Here is a 20659-nt window from a genome sequence, read left to right as displayed (position 1 = left end):
CAGGACTGCATCCCATCTTTTCCTGATACCGTAAATCCTCGAATTAACGCCCGGTGCGCTTATTTTAAATTTAGGAGAAGATGGGGGCGCTTAATCGAGGAAGGGGGGGGGGGGGGGCGGGGGCGCTTATTTAGTTTTTCCCAAATCGTAGCCTGGCGTGATCATTTTTTAATTACATCGTCTGCGCGTAAACAACAACATAAGCTGTTTATCAACCTGAAAAACTGATCCTAAAGTTTAAATCCCGGCACCGTTAGTAGTTAACGTGTTCAACTTGTTCACTTAACGGTTCTTAACGTGTTCTCAAACTGAAACAATGTACAAATCTAATAAACTACACGGTGATAACTATACATCCTTTGTTGGCTCAGTACTCGTCCACAAAATGGAGGAAGGGGGGGAGGGCGCTTATTTTAAATTTTGTCCAATAGGAGAGGCGCTTATTCGAAGGGGCGCTTATTCGAGAGGGGGCGCTAATTCGAGGATTTACGGTAGTTGCGAACTTCCCATTTGTTTTGGTATACTCAAATTCTTTGTTTCTAACTTAATTTTAACTTTGTTTAGAAACATAGCGAAATTAGAGTATCACCATCTTGAATTTCAAAACTCTTTAAGATATGTCTTTGTAACATGCAAAATCTCAGTAAAACAAACATGTATGTACCTTTAGAGTACCTTTAGAGCTGAGTCGCGTCCAAGCAATGTAGCGCGTCCGGTGTAAACTGTAGATACCTAAAGCCCTATAGCAAATTAAAGCTTACAGAGCTGGTTAGCTTTCAAACTATACCAAGAATTTTGAAATAAAATGAATTGTCGAATTTTTTACGACATCTAAACATGAGCATCCAAATCACCTTTGGGGTCGCTTTTGAAAGCTACCAGTCAGAGGGAATTTGTTTGTTTGCCCTCAAATTTGGACAGTATCTAGCTTGACATATAAACAACAAAACGTGTCTGCGAATGTTTAATTATTTGCAAATATTTTTTTTTCTCCCGGAGCGATTTTTCTACGATCACTCCATAATTTTTTTAATCCTATTTCGAAAATGTCCTGTAGCTTTTCACTGAAATTGAATAGGGCAAATCGCAGACCTATGTTTTTTTAGCGCTTTGGGTCCGGAAACTGAAGGACAAATTAAATAAGCGAAAAACAAAATTCGCTTTGACGTGTAGCTTTTAGAAGAGAAGGTGATTCGGACGCTCGCATTTTGAGGTCGTAAGAAATTTGACATTTCATTTCATTTCAAAATTCTTGGTACAGGTGAGACAGCTTTATAAGCTATAATTTGATATGGGAGATTAGGTATCTACAGTTAAAACCGGACGTGCTACCTTGCTTGAATGTGAGACACCTCTAAAGGTATACGGTAACCTTAATTTCTGTTAAACATCCTTTACAGACATGGTTGATCTAGAAATGTCAACGCGAGTAACAAAACTATTGACAGGCCTAAATATTCCCTGATAGATTTTGGGAAAGTCACAAAGTGAGGAAAGTTTAAATTCAGCCCAGGCACCTTAACCCCTCCCCTCCCCCCCTCCCCTCGCCCCCCTCACCTTCTCTCCCAGGGCCAAATACGGTGAATGTCCAGACAAGAACGAAATTCTGCGTTTCTTACACTGTATCGCCACGTTAGTAAGGATTCTTTTTTTTTTTTTTTAAATGGAGTAGTCATTTTGTTTCTTTGCTGTTGTTGCTTCTTTATTAGGAATGGGTTAAAGTGCAGTTTTGATCAACTAAAATAATCAAGTGTAATTTATTTCTACACCAAAAGGCGATGACCAAGACTTAATGACTGATTTGTATAGTTTTAGTATCAAATGAACTTCAAGAAATAGACCCCGCAAAAAGACCTCTCTCGCGTAAGATAAAACAATGTACAAAGTTGTAAATAGTTTATGTTCTTACTGGTGTTAGCGGTTAGTTTACTTCAGATTGAGATTAACACTGTACAGGTGAGTCTTTAGTCTTCTAAGTATAACCCAGACTATTAATTATTAATCTTAAATAACATTAATTACAGCGCTAACTGAATTGAAACATTACTTTACTAGTGCCACCCAAGATTGTTTTAGATGCTGCGGTGAGAGTAGAGCCAGGTAGCCAAGGGCAGTGTTCAGCCACTGGAACCCCTCCCATATACATAGCATTGATATGGAACTTTACAGTGTTGATGAACACAACAAACATTGCAAGCGGTAAATTATACCAGGAAGGTAACTACACCTGTGTGGCCACCAGCAAGTATGGAACTGATGTGAAGCACTTCGTAATAAAAGGAGGTGAGAAAATAAGATATTTGAAACTAACCCCACGCAGAGGGCTGCAAAGGGGGTGGGGCCGTTGGGGGGTCCAATCATGCATCACGCTGAATGTTTCTATCAAATCACGCATCACGGAGACGTTTTTCACCAATCACGCATCACTTAAAAAGAAGTAAGTGCGTCGCCAATTTTATCTTCTCAACCCTAACAACGTCATTAAAAACAGAACTCTGCCGATTCAACCACAGAAATCTATTGACAAATATTCCAAACATTTCACCCTGAAAATGCCAGTTATCGGTCAAAATAGAAGTGGTGATGACTTTACGGCATTCTGGGAGATTTGGTCTGCATCCGGTAGAATCCTGGATAATCAGGCTCCCGACAAGCATGAAAAAGAAAAAAAAAGGCGAGCGGAGCGAGCTTTGCAAGGTGGGATTTTTACCTCTCCAGAACTCTCTTGGCTAGCTCCGCACGCATGTTATTTCCTTTCCTATAGCACAGTCAGATGCGAACTGAGAAGACATCTACTGCATCTTTGCTATTCTTTGAGATACAGGCATTTATATTTGTGTCAGAGTTTTACCCCCGGAAATACGTGCGACAACTGTTTTTATGTCTGTGAAGGACATAACGTGGCTTTTGAATTCAGCTGGGTTTTTATGACGACCTTCATTAAGAGCATGTGGTACACAAATGTTTTCTCTCTGTAGGAGGTCATTGCTTGCAGAAGCGTCTTCTCGGGCGGCATAATATGATTCCAAACACTAATGTCTCTTCAGTTCAGCCGTTTGGGACGACATTCTTTCAGAAATAAAAAACAGAAAATGATGTCACGTCTTCTACGGTATATCGATCTTTATAAAGACTCTATTTACTTTGAATGAATGGTATCCTTCTAGGTCCAAAAACATTCACCCATCAAGGAAATCAGTGTGGTAAATCACGCATCACGTACCTGTAAAATAGTAAATCACGCATCACGTTGTGATGTCCTGTCCCGCGTCACGCGGCTAATTTGGTCTCAATCACGCGACGCCCTACTAATTTTAAGGACATCAAAAATCACGCAAAAACCATTCATCACCCTCCATGTACACTGAATTGAGACTAGTATTTGACACACACTTATGGTAAGTCATAACAGACGAAGGGAGGGGGTACGTATCCCTTCCCGCGAGGAGGGAGAAATCTGCCTGCACGCATTTGTTTCACGTTCACAATCTTTCTGATATGTTCTCATGAAAATGCGACCAAATTTTGTTAATTCATCTGAAGTTTCTCTGGAAGGAATTTGCAATGACATCTAATGGCACGTGATGGCACGTGATGGCACGTGATGGCATGACAAAGTGATGTTTTTCTCCAAGTCATGGAAAAAAAACAAAAACAATTCAATTGGTTTATCGGTGGGAACTTTAAGTTTTAAAAAAAGAAAAACATGCACTGTCGACCGTATAAACGATCCACGAATAAGAAGCTTTGCTACCGAAACAAATCACTTGATAAATAAATTGTATCGCGCGGTGCACTCGACCGTGAATCCTTAACATACTGGTCAGCGGATTGGCAAAAAGTCCAACAGGAATCGAAGGATCGAGTGAACCTCACATCCATAGCTATATCTGGGATTAATGACTACCTCATTATGCGAGTTAAAAATGAGATGAAGGAATCTGTGTGTTTTGGTGCCTTGAAGTGGCTTGATAGGCACTTGACGGGTTTTGAAATTGACACAAAAAAGTTAGAGAAATAAATAAAGATTAATAAATAAGTATAAATAAATATCTTAATTTACCACTCCCCCGATGCGGCTTTTCAGGGTCAATAGAAACAAACAGTTGCAGGGAATAAAACTATTCAGTCGATATTAACTCTGTCTTTTTAATATTTTGATTTGTTACATGCAGGGTGTGGTCCAGTGATTGAAAATACACTCAGAAGTCCCGGATATCCTAACGATTACCCAAATAATACAGATTGTACTTCTTCGGTTCCTATTCCACAAGGCATGGTGATTAATATTACCATTAACGAACTTTACCTGGAGGATAGTATATCTTGCGAGTAAGTATTGATTTTTAATGTGTTAACAAGTTGCGAATGTTGGCAGAGGTCCAGTGACCTGCATCACTTTCTCCACAGAATGTAAAGCCTGAATGGGCGAAAGTCTCCTTTTTTTCCAAGGAAAGTCACATTTGTGTTAATCTGATTATTTGATCGCGAGTTGTAGGAGGAAACCTTTCAGCTGTGAGCATGTGCTCAGTTCTTTCAACAACTTCGAGTTCTTAAAGCGGCGTAAGGCTGAATATCCTTCGTTTTATCACCAAGTAATGATTGAATGTTTTTCAATTTGAGTAACTTTTTAATAACAAGGACGAAAACTTCTGAAACTAAATTATAGCTGTAAGTTAAGGGGCCCTAGTCAACCACATCTTTGTCTTTGCTTATTGCAAGGGTTTGGCTATTATATTTTATTCGCAGCATGTCGAAACGAAGGAAATCACTACGAAACTACTAAAGATAATTTAACATACTTTCAGGAACACAACTTACAGTAGAGCAAAAAGATTTCGTTTCACTATGCAATATCAATAATTTCGATGGCATCGAAAATGGTGAAGGCTGAGTAGGGCCTTTAATATGTATATCTGCCCGATTTCGCAAAAACATGCCCGCATTAACTCAAAGACAGTCACACCGGCCAGAAGTCATCTGACCAACTCCTGGCTAGGAGATTAGCCCATCACGCATGCACGTGGCATGGACCTCTGCAGCAGGGTGCCATGTCACGTCAACACAGAACCCTCAAACAAGGTTAAACAACTGAGTAAAATACCCAGAAACACAGTCAATATCAAGGTTATTTAATACTGAAAACTCAAAGTCTAGTCAGGTGGGGGTGTCAGTACAAGACAGCCTCCCCCTCCCTACTGCTTTTGACAGCTAGCCGCCCAGATATCGCCCAGATATATGTTTTATTTTTATCGTCATCATTATTTTTTGAATGATAAAGTCTTGACAGAAACCGTGAGGAAAGACAGTCATCTAGATTCTTAAGATTGGCACACAGTAAGGGACACGTTGCACACGTTGGACACGTTTCAGCGACATTTTCCTAGTGTGAAAGTTTTACTAGCGCGGAAAAGGGAGCAGGGATTGCGCAGTGATGAAAGCGCTCATCTCCCACCAATGTGTCTGGCGTTTGATTCCGACCCGGTACCATGTGTGGGTTGAGTTTGTTGTTGGTTCTCGCCTTACTCTGAAGGCTTTTGTCCGGGTTCTCCGGCTTTCCTTCTTCCACAAAAACCAACATTATAAATTCCAATTCTACCAGGATAGAGGACCTCCTTGGAAACCAGCTAAGGCTGAGGTAGCTTCCTCTCTTAATATTGTCATTTATTTTTGACTTATGTATTTATTTATATTGCGAGGACAACGCAAAATGTTACATGAAATTCAGCTGGTTCGAATTTGTCGGTAAGGAAGAAGGGACGTAATGACCCCAGTTTTAATTCTCGCATGGTGAGCACTGCTCTTGCCAACTGTCCCCGCTATAAAAAAGAAATGAACCAATATCCTCTTCGTGTGCACAAGCTTGCTCACTGTCCCTGCAACATGGGTTCTATGCGTACACGCGAAGAGGCTGGTCCCCGCTTCATGATGCCGCAGCATGTCCTTATTAGTGTGTGCCGGTCGACCTTTACACTAGCTTTTCGCGCTTGCCGTTCTCGGGTTCTGATGAATGATAGAATACAAGTCACTGAACCAAACCTCGCAATACTTGCATAACAACACTAGTATAAATTTACTCATTTTATAGCGCGAGAATGAAGTGAGAAACTACAATAGCACAGTCGGTTACACTTACCGTACTCTTAAGCTTATCTTAACACATTGCCAAGTAAGAAATTACGCGACGTTTCAGTACACACTGCGCTCATAAGGAAAATGGCTGGAGGAATAAATATGACATGCGCGTGCGTGATGCACTTCTCAGTGATCTCCAAGCTCGTATCTCGATTCTTCGCTCAATTCTGCGCAAGCAAGTGACTGTCGAGAGTTCTTTTGCAGGATCGATTTTGATTGGTTTAAAAAAAACAACAAAACAATAAAAGCGACCAGAATAAAAGAACAGGAACCTGATTGAGGCACATGATTTTAGCTAGGAATGCGCGTTTCAACCGGAAGCGGGATATTTTCGGATTTCTAATAAGTGCTTTTCAGGGTCGTTCGATTCTCGAGTGCTAGTAAGGGAACGAATAATCTGGGTTCCAGGTTGAAATGACCCTTTGTTAAAGAACGTCACTTGTTTATGTTTCATTTCTTTGTAGCCGAGATTATTTACAGATTACCAATGAGAAGAACCGGGTGTTTGGCAAGTACTGTGGTCACATGACTGGAAAGACAGTTCTTGTATCTGGAAAATACGCCTTGATAAGACTCCACTCAAACAGCAAAATTCAAAACAGAGGATTTCTAATGGAGTTCTCAGCTGTTGTGCCACCCTGTAAGAAATGATAATTGATAAGGAGTTTGATGCTTTTATGACTGAGATAATCACTTTAAAACGTGTTGAGGCACAGAAGAGAGATATTTCTCGAACAACTATAAAACCAAAACTGATTAAAGCGAGTAGGCCTGTATCTGTAAGAGTGACTGCTGGGAACAATAGAAGTTGATATAGGGAATCAATCAATACAATGAATAACGATTGTACGATATCTATAGACATAGATAATGACTTTGGAAAACGATACAAATTTGAAATTTTGCAACACCTACCAAGCTTTGAATTTTCGAATTTTGCATCGAGATATCCTCCTTTAAGACAAGTGAAATATATGAGTGCCTAAAGGAGTTTTTATCTTGAACACGTAAGAAATAATTAACAAAAACTTTGTCTACCTCCACAAACTCGAAAGGCCTTCCATTCCTTGCTAAGTGAAAGTACCAGGTTCAAGCTGCATGGGGTAGCCTGCGTAGGTGGCCGGATTCGTGAGCGAGTGATCCTAAGCCAACGAGTTAAATTTAACTTGACTCCTCGCTAATTCCCTCGTGGCTTGGCTTCGCCACTCGCGTTCACTCTCGGTTTCGTCGCCGAAACAAAAGCTCTCGCGCGCAAAATCCCGCGGCTACGCAGGCTAGCCATCGGGAGGTAGACAGTTTTGGTGCAAGTCAAGTGATACGTGCTAGTCCAATAATAGGTAAGTGTTCATGATATAAAACCCAGGACCCTTGTGTCGAGTGGTAGGGTCTCCGGGAAAAAAAGTTCACTTTTTTCATGTGGCCAGCCGTTAGCTACCTTTGAGGCCATATGAGTCCCGTGCAGAAGCAGATTGGACACCAAATGTTCAAATGCAAAAGGCGGGTTAAAATGACCATAGAAAACCAACTCGGAAATTCTTGTCCTTCCTGGCGATGTAAAAAAAGGTTTATTTTTTACTCTTAGCTGTTCCAGAACCTATCGCCTTCTACCCCTTGAATGCTCGCTATAAAGCCACAGAAAAAGAGAACAGGCAACTAAGGGGAACCCTGGGAGATGTTGCAATTACAAATGGACCCTACAACGAACCAGGCGGAGCGTACATGTTTTATGGCACTCTAAGCAGCTACATCGAGTTTCCGAATAAAGGGGGCCTGAACACTCGGTTGTCGATCACACTGATGTGCTGGGTTCAACCCGGAGGCCAAGATGGACCACTATTCAGCTACAGAGTCGGTATCTGGATTCACAAAGGCAAATTCCTTAATCGAATCGTGAAACATCAATCTTTACAAAGCCTGACTACTATAGCAACTGAAGATCTTCCAGCTGGAGAGTGGGTTCATATTGCAGCAAGTTACGATCACAACAGCGGAAATAACTCGCTGTATATCAACGGACATTTGAGCGCCTCGCAAAACATTGGCACAGGTTATGAGATTGCAACCGCTTTCCAGAGAGTTCGAATGGGGGCTAAATTTGGCAGTTCATATTTCAAAGGGAAAATTGCGGAAATGAAGGTTTACGATGTCGCACTGAACGAGGCACAGATACAAACATCAATAATACAAGGTAACTGAAAAACAATATGCACTTTTTCCCGAAATAGTTGTCTCGTTACCCTCTCCGATGATTCCCTTAATTAATAAAACTCCCGTTTTTGGACAACTTTGCAAGAGGTAACAGACACCCGTTTCAAGATGTCCCTTGGCAAAACAATGTCTCGCAGAGGACAAAAGAAATGATTAATAGAACCGGAGAACATCGAGAGCAGACAAGCCTGTGAGAGTAGACGGATTTCTTCATTTCTGTTGTTTCAGGTCGTCCGAAAATAAGTCTGATGCTCCGAATACGTCTCAAGTTTCCATTTTCGTCATTAACTACGATAATGGAGACTCGAGACGTAGCGTCATAAATTATAAAGCGGCAGACAAGATAATATTCGAAATGTAAACCGCCTTCGTTTCATTCAGATTCCTCCTAAACGACTAAAAAAGACAGAGGAACACAAGTTAGTAACAGTGCATTTATTTTTACTCAGTTGCGAAGTCTAGGTCAAGGCGGAACTGCATGGGCTATTTAAGAATTATTTCACGAGAGCGCGTTGGACATGAGATGGTAGATAGCCAACGAAGCGCATAGTGCCGAGTTAGCTATAATCATCTTATATCCAACAAACGCAAGTGGGATAATTGTTTTAATAAAAACGCCCCCAAAATATAGAACCTAAACTAAGATAAAAGTAAAAAAGCCCAAAAAATTCACGCGTACGCCCACCATATTTGCTTATTTACCATGATTGCTAAGCCAACTTTTGAATTGCATTATCCAATGATCCAGTTTTTGATGATTAGTAAAAAATCTTTAAGTGCTTACTGAATTAAAACATTACTTCACTAGTGCCACCCAAGATTGTTTCAGATGCTGCGGTGAGAGTAGAGCCAGGTAGCCAAGTGCAGTGTTCAGCCATTGGAACCCCTCCCATATACGTAGCATTGACACGGAACTTTACAGTGGTGATGAACACAATAAACACTGCAAGCAGTAAATTATACCAAGAAGGTAACTACACCTGTGTGGCCACTAACAAGTATGGAACTGATGTAAAGCATTTCGTAATAAAAGGAGGTAAGAAAATAATATATTTTGAAATTAACCCCATGGAGAGGGTTGTAAGGAGGGGGGGGGGGGGGGTACCAATCATGCATCACGCTGAAATTTTCCATCAAATCACGCATCACGGAGACGTTTTTCACCAACCACGCATCACGTCAAAAGAAATAAGTGCGTCGCCAATTTTATCTTCTTGACCCTAAAAACGCCGTTAAAAGTAGAATTCTGCCGATTCAATCGCAGAAATGCATCGGCATTACACCGAAAATGCCAATTATCGGCCAAAATAGAAGTGGTGACCGTACGGCATACTGGGAGATTTGGTCTACATCTTGTAGACTCCTGGATAATCAGGCTCCCGATAAGCGTGAAAAAAGAAGGCAAGCGAAGTGAGTCAAGTAGGGTGGGGTTTTTACCTCTCCAGAACTCTCTCGGCTAGCTCCGCCCGCATGTTATTTCCTTCCCCTATAACACAATCAAATACGAATTGAGAAGACATCTAATGCACCCTTGCTATTCTTTGAGATACAGGCATTTATATTTGTGTCAGAGCCTTACCCCTCAGAAATCCTGTTCCATACGTGCGACAACTGTTTTTGTGTCTGTGAAGGACATAACCTGGCTTTTGAATTCAGTTGGGTCTTTATGACGACCTTCATTAAGTGCACGTAGTACACAAATGTTTTCCCTGTGTAGTGGTTCATTGCTTGTAGAACCGTCTTCTCGGGCGGCATAAAATGACTCCAAACACTATCGTCCCTTATCGTTTCAGCCGTTTGGGGCGACATTCTTTCAGAAATAAAAACAGAAAACGATTTCACGTCTTCTACGGTTTATCGATCTTCATTAAGGCTCTATTTACCTTGATAGAGTGGTATCCTTCTAAATCCAAAAATATTCACCTATCAAGGAAATCTAAATGGTAAATCACCCGTCACGTACTTGTAAAATAGCAAATCACGCATCACGTTGTGATGTCCTGTCCCGCGTCACACGGCTAATTTGGTCTCAATCACGTGACACCCTGCTAATTTTGTGAACATCAAACGTCACGCAAAAACCATTTGTCACCCTCCATGCATACTGAATTGAGACTAGTATTTGACACACACTTATGGTAAGTCATAACAGACGAAGGGAGGGGGTACGTATCCCTTCCCGCGAGGACAGGAAAATCTGCCTGCACGCATTTGTTTCACGTTCATAATCTTTCTGATATGTTCTCATGAAAATGCGACCAAATGTTATAAATTCATCTGAGGTTTCCCTGGAAGCAAATTGCAATGACGTCTAATGGCATGTGATGGCAAAACAAAGTGATGTTTTTTTTTTCAACAGTTGAATTGGTTTATCGGTGGGAACTTTAAGTTAAAAAAAAAAAAAAAAAACATACACTGTTGACCGTATAAACGATCCACGAATAAGAAACTTTGCCACTGGAACAAATCACTTGATAAATATATTGCATCGTGTGGCGCACTCGTCTACGAACCCTTTACAAACTGGTCAGCGGATTGGCAAACGTCGAACAGGAATCGAAGGATCGAGTGAACCTCACATCCATACCTGTATCTCGGATTAATGACTACCTCATGATCATTATCCGAGTTAAAAATGAGATGAAGGAATCTGTGTGTTTTGGTGCCTTGAAGTGGCTTGATAGGCCCTTCATGGTTTTGAAACTGAGACAAAAAAAAGTCAGAGAAATAATTAAATAAATAAGTATTAAAATAAATATCTTAATTAACCACTTCCCCAATGCGGCTTTTCAGGGTCAATGGAAACAAACAGTGGCAGGGAATAAAACTATTCAGTCGATAAAAGTTTGGATTTTTATTATTTTGATTTGTTACGTGCAGGGTGTGGTGCAGTGATTGAAAATACACTCAGAAGTCCCGGATATCCTAACGATTACCCAAATAATACAGATTGTACTTCTTCGGTTCCTATTCCACAAGGCATGGTGATTAATATTACCATTAACGAACTTTACCTGGAGGATAGTATATCTTGCGAGTAAGTATTGATTTTTAATGTGTTAACAAGTTGCGAATGTTGGCAGAGGTCCAGTGACCTGCATCACTTTCTCCACAGAATGTAAAGCCTGAATGGGCGAAAGTCTCCTCTTTTTTTCCAAGGAAAGTCTCATTTGTGTTAATCTGATTATTTGATCGCGAGTTGTAGGAGGAAACTTTTCAGCTGTGAGCATGTGCTCAGTTCTTTCAACAACTTCGAGTTCTTAAAGCGGCGTAAGGCTGAATATCCTTCGTTTTATCACCAAGTAATAATTAAATGTTTTTCAATTTGAGTAACTTTTTAATAACAAGGACGAAAACTTCTGAAACTAAATTATAGCTGTAAGTTAAGGAGCCCTAATCAACCACACCTTTGTCTTTGCTTACATGCGAGGGTTTGGCTATTATATTTTATTCGCTGCATGTCGAAACGAAGGAAATCACAATGAAACTACTAAAGATAATTTAACATACTTTCAGGAACACAACTTACAGTAAAGCAATAAGATTTCGCTTCATCATGCAATATCAATAATTCGATGGCATCGAAAATGGTGGAGGCTGAGTAGGGCCTTTAATATGTATATCTGCCCGAATTCGCAAAAACATGCCCGCATTAACTCAAAGACAGTCCCACCGGCTAGAAGTCATCTGACCAACCCCTGGCTAGGAGATTAGCCCGTCACGCATGCACGTGGCATGGACCTCTGCAGCAGGGTGCCATGTCACGTCAACACAGAACCCTCAAACAAGGTTAAACAACTGAGTAAAATACCCAGAAACACAGTCAATATCAAGGTTATTTAATACTGAAAACTCAAAGTCTAGTCAGGTTGGGGTGTCAGTACAAGACAGCCTCCCCCTCCCTACTGCTTTTGACAGCTAGCCGCGAGCAAACCACCAGCAAATAGGCCAGTGCGTGGGCCATGTGCCCAGCCTGGTCGTGACGGAGCTCCCCCTGGGTTTAAAGTCATTACCTTAGCCAGGATTCGGGCTGTGCCCGAATCCAGGCGAAAACCTAGTGGGATTATCTTTGTGAAATCTCCTAGATATATGTTTTATTTTTATCGTCATCATTATTTTTTGAATGATAAAGTCTTGACAGAAACCGTGAAGAAAGACAGTCATCTAGATTCTTAAGATTGGCACACAGTAAGGGACACGTTGCACACGTTGGACACGTTTCAGCGACATTTTCCTAGTGTGAAAGTTTTACTAGCGCGGAAAGGGAGCAGGGATGGCGCAGTGATGAAAGCGCTCATCTCCCACCAATGTGTCTGGCGTTCGATTCCGACCCGGTACCATGTGTGGGTTGAGTTTGTTGCTGGTTCTCGCCTTACTCTGAAGGCTTTTGTCTGGGTTCTAGGGCTTTCCTTCTTCCACAAAAACCAACATTATAAATTCCAATTCTACCAGGATAGAGGACCTGCTTGGAAACCAGCTAAGGCTGAGGTAGCTTCCTCTCTTAATATTGTCATTTATTTTTGACTTATGTATTTATTTATATTGCGAGGACAACGCAAAATGTTACATGAAATTCAGCTGGTTCGAATTTGTCGGTAAGGAAGAAGGGACGTAATGACCCCAGTTTTAATTCTCGCATGGTGAGCACTGCTCTTGCCAACTGTCCCCGCTATAAAAAGGAAATGAACCAATATCTTCTTCGTGTGCACAAGCTTGCTCACTGTCCCTGCAACATGGGTTCTATGCGTACACGCGAAGGGGCTGGTTCCCACTTCATGATGCCGCAACATGTCCTTATTAGTGTTTGCCGGTCGACCTTTACACTAGCTTTTCGCGCTTGCCGTTCTCGGATTCTGATGAATGATAGAATACAAGTCACTGAACCAAACCTCGCAATACTTGCATAACAACACTAGTATAAATTTACTCATTTTATAGCGCGAGAATGAAGTGAGAAACTACAATAGCACAGTCGGTTACACTTACCGTACTCTTAAACTTATCTTAACACATTACCAAGTAAGAAATTACGCGACTCTTCAGTACACACTCCGCTCATAAGGAAAATGGGAGGAAAAAATATGACATGCGCGTGCGTGATGCACTTCCCAGTGATCTCGATTCTTCGCTCAATTCTGCGCAAGCAAGTGACTGTCGAGAGTTCTTTTGCAGGATCGATTTTGATTGGTTTAAAAAAAACAACAAAACAATAAAAGCGACCAGAATAAAAGAACAGGAACCTGATTGAGGCACATGATTTTAGCTAGGAATGCGCGTTTCAACCGGAAGCGGGATATTTTCGGATTTCTAATAAGTGCTTTTCAGGGTCGTTCGATTCTCGAGTGCTAGTAAGGGAACGAATAATCTGGGTTCCAGGTTGAAATGACCCTTTGTTAAAGAACGTCACTTGTTTATGTTTCATTTCTTTGTAGCCGAGATTATTTACAGATTACCAATGAGAAGAACCGGGTGTTTGGCAAGTACTGTGGTCACATGACTGGAAAGACAGTTCTTGTATCTGGAAAATACGCCTTGATAAGACTCCACTCAAACAGCAAAATTCAAAACAGAGGATTTCTAATGGAGTTCTCAGCTGTTGTGCCACCCTGTAAGAAATGATAATTGATAAGGAGTTTGATGCTTTTATGACTGAGATAATCACTTTAAAACGTGTTGAGGCACAGAAGAGAGATATTTCTCGAACAACTATAAAACCAAAACTGATTAAAGCGAGTAGGCCTGTATCTGTAAGAGCGACTGCTGGGGACGATAGAAGTTGATATAGAGAATCAATCAATACAATGAATAACGATTGCACGATATCTATAGACATAGACAATGACTTTGGAAAACGATACAAATTTGAAACACCTACCAAGCTTTGAAATTGCGAATTTTGCATCGAGATAGCCTCCTTTAAGACAAGTGAAATATATGAGTGCCTAAAGGAGTTTTTATCTTGAACACGTAAGAAATAATTAACAAAAACTTTGTCTACCTCCACAAACTCGAAAGGCCTTCCATTCCTTGCTAAGTGAAAGTACCAGGTTCAAGCTGCATGGGGTAGCCTGCGTAGGTGGCCGGATTCGTGAGCGAGTGATCCTAAGCCAACGAGTTAAATTTAACTTGACTCCTCGCCAATTCCTTCGTAGCTTGGCTTCGCCACTCGCGTTCACTCTCGGTTTCGCCGCCAAAACAAAAGCTCTCGCGCGCAAAATCCCGCGGCTACGCAGGCTAGCCATCGGGAGGTAGACAGTTTTGGTGCAAGTCACGTGATACGTTCTAGTCCAATAATAGGAAAGTGTTCATGATATAAAACCCAGGACCCTTGTGTCGAGTGGTAGGGTCTCCGGGAAAAAAAGTTCACTTTTTTCATGTGGTCAGCCGTTAGCTACCTTTGAGGCCATATGAGTCCCGTGCAGAAGCAGATTCGACACCAAATGGTCAACTCCAAAAGGCGGGTTAAAATGACCATAGAAAACCAACTCGGAAATTCTTGTCCTATAGAATGTTCCTACTGCTATCGTATTTTCATGTTATTTCTGGCGATGTGAAAAAAAGGTTTATTTTTTACTCTTAGCTGTTCCAGAACCTATCGCCTTCTACCCCTTGAATGCTCGCTATAAAGCCACAGAAAAAGAGAACAGGCAACTAAGGGGAACCCTGGGAGATGTTGCGATTACAAACGGACCCTACAACGAACCAGGCGGAGTGTACATGTTTTATGGCACTCCAAGCAGCTACATCGAGTTTCCGAATAAAGGGGGCCTGGACACTCGGTTGTCAATCACACTGATGTGCTGGGTTCAACCCGTAGGCCAAGATGGACCACTACTCAGCTACGGAGTTTCTGGTACAACTGTCTGCATCAAGATTGAGCACGGCAAGTTCTTTAATCGAATCGTCAAACACAGTTCTTCTAAAACACGGCCTACTATAACAACTGAGGTTCTTCCAGCAGGAAAGTGGGTTCATGTTGCAGCAAGTTACGATCACAACAGCGGAAATAACTCGCTGTATATCAACGGACATTTGAGAGCCTCAAAAAACATTGGCACAGGTTATGAGATTGCAACCGCCTCCCAGAGAGTTCGAATGGGCGCTAAATTTGGCAATTCATTTTTCAAAGGGAAAATTGCGGAAATGAAGGTTTACGATGTCGCACTGAACGTGGCACAGATACAAACATCGATAAGACAAGGTAACTGAAAACAATATGCTCTTTTTCCTGAAATCGTTGTCTCGTTACCCTCCCCGATGATATACCCTTAATTGATAAAACTCCCGTTATTGGACAACTTCGTAAGAGATAACAGACACCCGTTTCAGGATACCGCTTCGAAGAACAGTGTCTCGCAGAGGGCAAAAGAAATAATTGATAGAACCGGAGAATATCGAGAGCAGACAGGCCTGTGAGAGTAGACGGATTTCTTTATTTCTGTTGTTTCACGTCATCCGAAAATAAGTCTGCATGTACGTTCGCACGCTAAAAGTGACATGCAGTACCTTTTTAAGGCCAATAAAGGCCACCTCTTAGAATTTTTTCATGGGTTGTTTTGAGCACGTAGCTTGACCTTACTCCACAAATATAGGTACATGTGAGCATCATTGTGTCAACTAGAACCACGTTTTGACGTAATCTGTGCCTCTATTACAACAAGATGTGATTTGTTTAAAATTAATGTAAGCAAGTATGGTCAGTCAATAAACATTAAGGGTATTGTTTTTTTTTTTATTTCTAACCAATCAGTTCCACCAACGGTAACATTCCCAGCTGCTCTGTTAACAATACAAGGAGGCATGCTGTCATGTTCAGCCAGAGGAACTCTTCCCATATACACAGCACTGGTAAGGAACTCTACAGTACTGGTGAATATAACAAACACTGCAACCATCCGTCTGGACAAGGATGGAAACTACACCTGCCAGGCCATCAACCAGTATGGAACTGACGTGAAAGAACTCCAAGTCAATTTCACAAGTAAGAGTTTTTTCTTGTCTAATCTCTCTTCTCTTGTCAAATAAAGTACAATGCTTGAGAGTCAGTCCCAGGTAAACTTCGAGAAAACGCCCTGTAATGGCCCTCTGGGTGCAAAGTACTAAGCACCTGTACTAAAATGACCGGTTGGAAACTATAGCTTAAAGTGAAGTTTCATGCTGTCCACATTGTTATCAAAGGCCCAGTTTAGACGTCGTGCTTCTGCCGTGCCGAACTAAATTGCAATTTGGTTCGACTGTAGCATGGCAGGAAATCAGCTCTGATTCAGACGTCGTGCCAGAGTCCAATCAAATCCAGGGTTTACTGAAGCCTCGTAACAATTCTCCTCCTAACTCCCCGAGGGAACAAAATCTTGCCAAAACACATTGACATAATTTATGAATTTAGTTTGGCGCGACAGAAGCACGACGTTTGAATCGCTGCCATGCCAGAGTCGTGTAGCACGGCAGAGCTTGTCGAACTTAATTGCTTGCCGAACTTAATTCAAAAGTTTGATTCAGACGCCGTGCTTCTGCCGTGCTTTTGTTGAACTTAATTCCTGAATTTAGTTCGGCACGGCAGAAGCACAAAGAGTTCTTTCTGAGTAATTGTTGGCCATAGCATCTCTTGATGTAACGGACATCTCATGCAGTGATCGCACTTAAGGACACATCTTGATCATGAATGCCTTCAATCCTGGCCATAACATTTGAGACACTGTTATTTTCCCCTAAAAACCAGAATCCAATTTACTCCCCACCCTCCTCTGGACAATGCTGGGTGTCAGGAGTCAATGAATTGTAGAAATGGTCAAATAATTACTTCTAAAAGAGATTTTACAAAATACTTGAGATAGTACTCGCGCTGTTAAGAGCTATTTTATACAAGCAATAGAGTACTTTTTCCTTGTTTACATAGCTTCATCTAAACACTTGGGGAGTTGAAAAAATTCTCAAAAGTTTTGCAAACCCTCGACCTGTGTCTTGGGTTTGAGTAACTATCTCGAATTCTCCCAGCCTTTACGTGTTTAGATGAGGCTACATAAACACGGGAAAAGTACTCAATTGCTTAATCTAAACCTCGATGTCCAAACTCTGAAGACGTCCATGAGAACAGTTTTATCCCATTCTATACTCAACTTTATTATATTCCAATCGAATAAAGTAAACATGAATTCTCATCCTTCAAGTCATATCAAGTTTGGTTAAATTAAGCTGGGAGAGATTTTTGCTAGGCCTTTGTTAATGGATGTCCATTGCCTTAAAATGTCGGTTAATATGTGCGCCTTGTAACGTTGAAGAAACATACAGAAACCGTCTTTGTATTAACAGAATATGGCCCAGAGATCGGCTTTCTGACCAGTGAAGGATATCCTTACAGCTACCCAAGGAATACGGACAATATATCGGCATATCCTATTCCTGAAGGCTGGTCGATGAACATTTACTTTCAGGATTTTGATGTGGAAGAAAGTAAACACTGCCTGTAAGTAATATAGCTATGATGATCGAGTGTATCAGCTACATTTATTCAATTTGGAGTAGAGTCATGTGATGGTGTTACTCTTCGGATGAATTTCTATCTATTCTGGATCTATGCATTTGTCCAATACAAACATAGGCTTATCAGCTTTTTTGAGCTTTATTTGTAAATACTCTGTTTTTAGTGAATCTAAGTCCCTTTTCGATGGTCCAAATTATGTATATTAGTAATAAGATTTTAGAAGTCTACTTGAATGGGGGACCGGAAATGTTTCTCTTGATCTGATAAACACTAAGTTCATTAATTTGCAGTACTCTTCCCCCCAAGGACAAAAGGTGGACATTTGCTCCAGGGGTTGGGGCATATGAAATATTACTCCTGCTCGGGGGCTATGCTAAATTATAGTATAATCAGGGGTGGCCCAAGCTTGCAAATGAGCGTCCCTGTACATAAAGTAGTACTCAGGTTACGCAACAGTCCAAATTCAATGATTTGTTCCAGACTTGGTTCCCGGGAGGTTTCTAAGCTGATTTACTGCAAGTTAGGAGGTTTTAGTTTCACTGCTTTGTCCTCTATATATATTCTAAAAATCACCTAAATTGCAATAAATCGACCTGGAAACCTCAAGGGAACTAAGGAAACACACACCTGAAGCAAGGCAAGGTTACCTTTATTCATACTTCTTCGTATTTTTTTAGGCTTAACAATATAACCATTTTTCAAAACCAAATCCTTAAATTTCGACTGTTGCGTAACTTGAGCACTACTGTGTGTACAGGGGCTTGATCAACCTGTTGTATGATAATAATTTGCGAATGCATCCCTGTATTTGTAGGTTATCATTTTCATTTCTAAACTGTTTTTGTTTCAAAATGTGGTCATTCTATTTCGTTGTTGTAAAGATCGCTTCGGGGAGGGAAGGGGGAGGGGTAGGGGTGGAGGTTCTTTACAAAGTTTTATACGGGGAGGCTCCGCCCCGATGTCCAACCCCTGACAGTTTTTTATGCCATTTTGACAGAAAAGGTACTCCTTTCGTATACTTTTAATTGAAAAAAGGTACCCCTTTCTTATGCTTTCATAACCAGACCGTATTCTGAATAATTCGCCAAAAAAGGAAATCTTGTCATTTTCATGTAGTGCGAAGCCGGCGTTTTAGTTAAATTCCTCTGGTTTGAAGAGCGTTTTGGAAAAGTACCGTTTTCGTGATGGATTAGTGTAAATGATAGGCCTAACCACAGAAATACAGCTACGCTTTCAAATTTCACCGGCGTGGTGTGGATGAGACCTTGAAGAACTAAACGAAAAAAAGTGATTCAGCTTTGATGGACGCCATTTTAGTGTTGAGTATTAAACTTTGAGGGTGTAAAATTTGCAAGGTGTTTTGTTCACAAGTCTTAAGTTTCGCTATTTTTGTCAATTCTTGAAAACGCAAAAATACAGGCGTGTGTAAATAAGTACGAATAGTTCTTTTGACATGTGATCTCTAAATTTTCCTCGTAGCAGCTAGATCGGTTTAACTGTTAGCTGAGAATCGGATTGACCCTTTTTTCAACTTATTGCTTAGATCTGGGATCTGCAAAATTTTCTGTTTGGCAAAAACGGAAAACTGATAACTGAGATCCAACTCCCCCATCAAGACACTCTACTTAGACTGTGTTGATTGTCTATACAAAAGCATATGTGGACTGTCCAAACTTTGGTACAATTTTGTACATGTAGGCATACCTTCTTAAGGCTTAGTGCTATAATGACTTTCTGTAAACAGTCAGCTGCACGTTTTGTATTATGTATAGTTACCTCTTTTCTGCTTGACAGATAATTCGCGCAGATATTTTTCGAGTTGCATAGTATTTGAGAGCAACGACTGGAGTAAAATGTCCACTCATATTACCTGTCAAGCCAGGGAATAAGGGATGTCATTTTCGACTGCATCCCTGCATTTGTAGGTTATGATTTTCTTTTATTTTTAACTGTGTTTGGTTCAAAAATTAGTCATGACAATTCCTCTCGTGCTCGAACACATCATTTTATTGGGAGAGCACTCAAGAAGCTACAATCGGCGACATAATTAGTTGACACATTGTCTTTCAATAGTACTTTTAGTGCACCAAGTAACACGATTCTGTTTAACGCACAGTAAACTGTGGAAAAGACCTTGCTCCCCTATTCAATGTTGCTTGTTTGTAGCTCAAGATCACAGCAGTTACCACAGAACACTGTTTGGGGGTGAGGGGGGTTGAAAGGACAAGCTAGGAGGGCAAAAAGAGATCAAATGACGAAATAGGGGGTTAAAAGGGTAAATGTGTCAACAATTTTGTCACCGATTGTAGTTTCCCTAGCTGTGCTGTCCCTCAAGCAACTCTTATGCTTCTTCCCACGTGTATCATAATTCGATAATACACACTAAAGCATGGAAATTCTTATTGCCAGGTAGTATGTAGTTTTTAATTATATATCTGATTTTTGGATTGCTTACGAGTATCACAAGTTACTCAGTTTTAGTGGTTTGGTGCAAAACATCATTTACTTTTCTTTGTAGCAAAGACTTTTTGAGAATCAACGACGGGACAGGCAAAGAACTTGGTGTGTATTGTGGTAACAAGACTGGTAAAAATCTTCTTGTGACTGGAGACAAAGTGGAAATAATATTTCATTCAGACAGAGAGATTGAGCAAAGAGGATATCTGCTAAATTTCACTCTGGTTTCATTGCCCTTGGTTTCAAATGGTAAGTGGGACCATAAAGAAGCTGATGAAACTTGAAGAGTACACTAAGTTCATCTCCCACTTAAATAATTTCTAACATTTCATTTAAAGTTGACAGTTATTTATGATAATACATACGCAGCTTATTTCG

General features: G+C 40.8%; 2 protein-coding genes across 2 annotated transcripts in view; one reads left to right on the top strand and one right to left on the bottom strand.

The window, feature by feature from the left end:
* LOC149108086 (uncharacterized) overlaps window positions 1–20659 on the bottom strand; it is a 95951-nt gene that overhangs the window by 33184 nt on the left and 42108 nt on the right. The gene's annotated exons all lie outside the window — the stretch shown is intronic.
* The window catches only part of LOC149108088 (uncharacterized), a 32606-nt gene that overhangs the window by 2219 nt on the left and 9728 nt on the right, over window positions 1–20659 (top strand). The window contains exons 3-13 of the mRNA XM_089295559.1: window positions 2056–2283; window positions 4176–4332; window positions 6600–6775; window positions 7718–8323; window positions 9152–9379; window positions 11224–11380; window positions 13776–13951; window positions 14924–15544; window positions 16094–16324; window positions 17653–17806; window positions 20343–20530. Coding sequence (XP_089151685.1) covers window positions 2056–2283; window positions 4176–4332; window positions 6600–6775; window positions 7718–8323; window positions 9152–9379; window positions 11224–11380; window positions 13776–13951; window positions 14924–15544; window positions 16094–16324; window positions 17653–17806; window positions 20343–20530 — 2922 coding nt within the window. The remainder of the gene's footprint in view (window positions 1–2055; window positions 2284–4175; window positions 4333–6599; window positions 6776–7717; window positions 8324–9151; window positions 9380–11223; window positions 11381–13775; window positions 13952–14923; window positions 15545–16093; window positions 16325–17652; window positions 17807–20342; window positions 20531–20659) is intronic.

The sequence above is a fragment of the Orbicella faveolata genome, unplaced genomic scaffold (assembly GCF_042242905.1).
Source record: "Orbicella faveolata isolate gen_17 unplaced genomic scaffold, um_ofav_v1 contig_26, whole genome shotgun sequence".
In the NCBI taxonomy this organism is placed as follows: Eukaryota; Metazoa; Cnidaria; class Anthozoa; order Scleractinia; family Merulinidae; genus Orbicella; species Orbicella faveolata.
The sequence above is the reverse complement of the archived record's forward strand: the minus strand, read 5'-3'. Positions and strand labels throughout refer to the sequence as shown.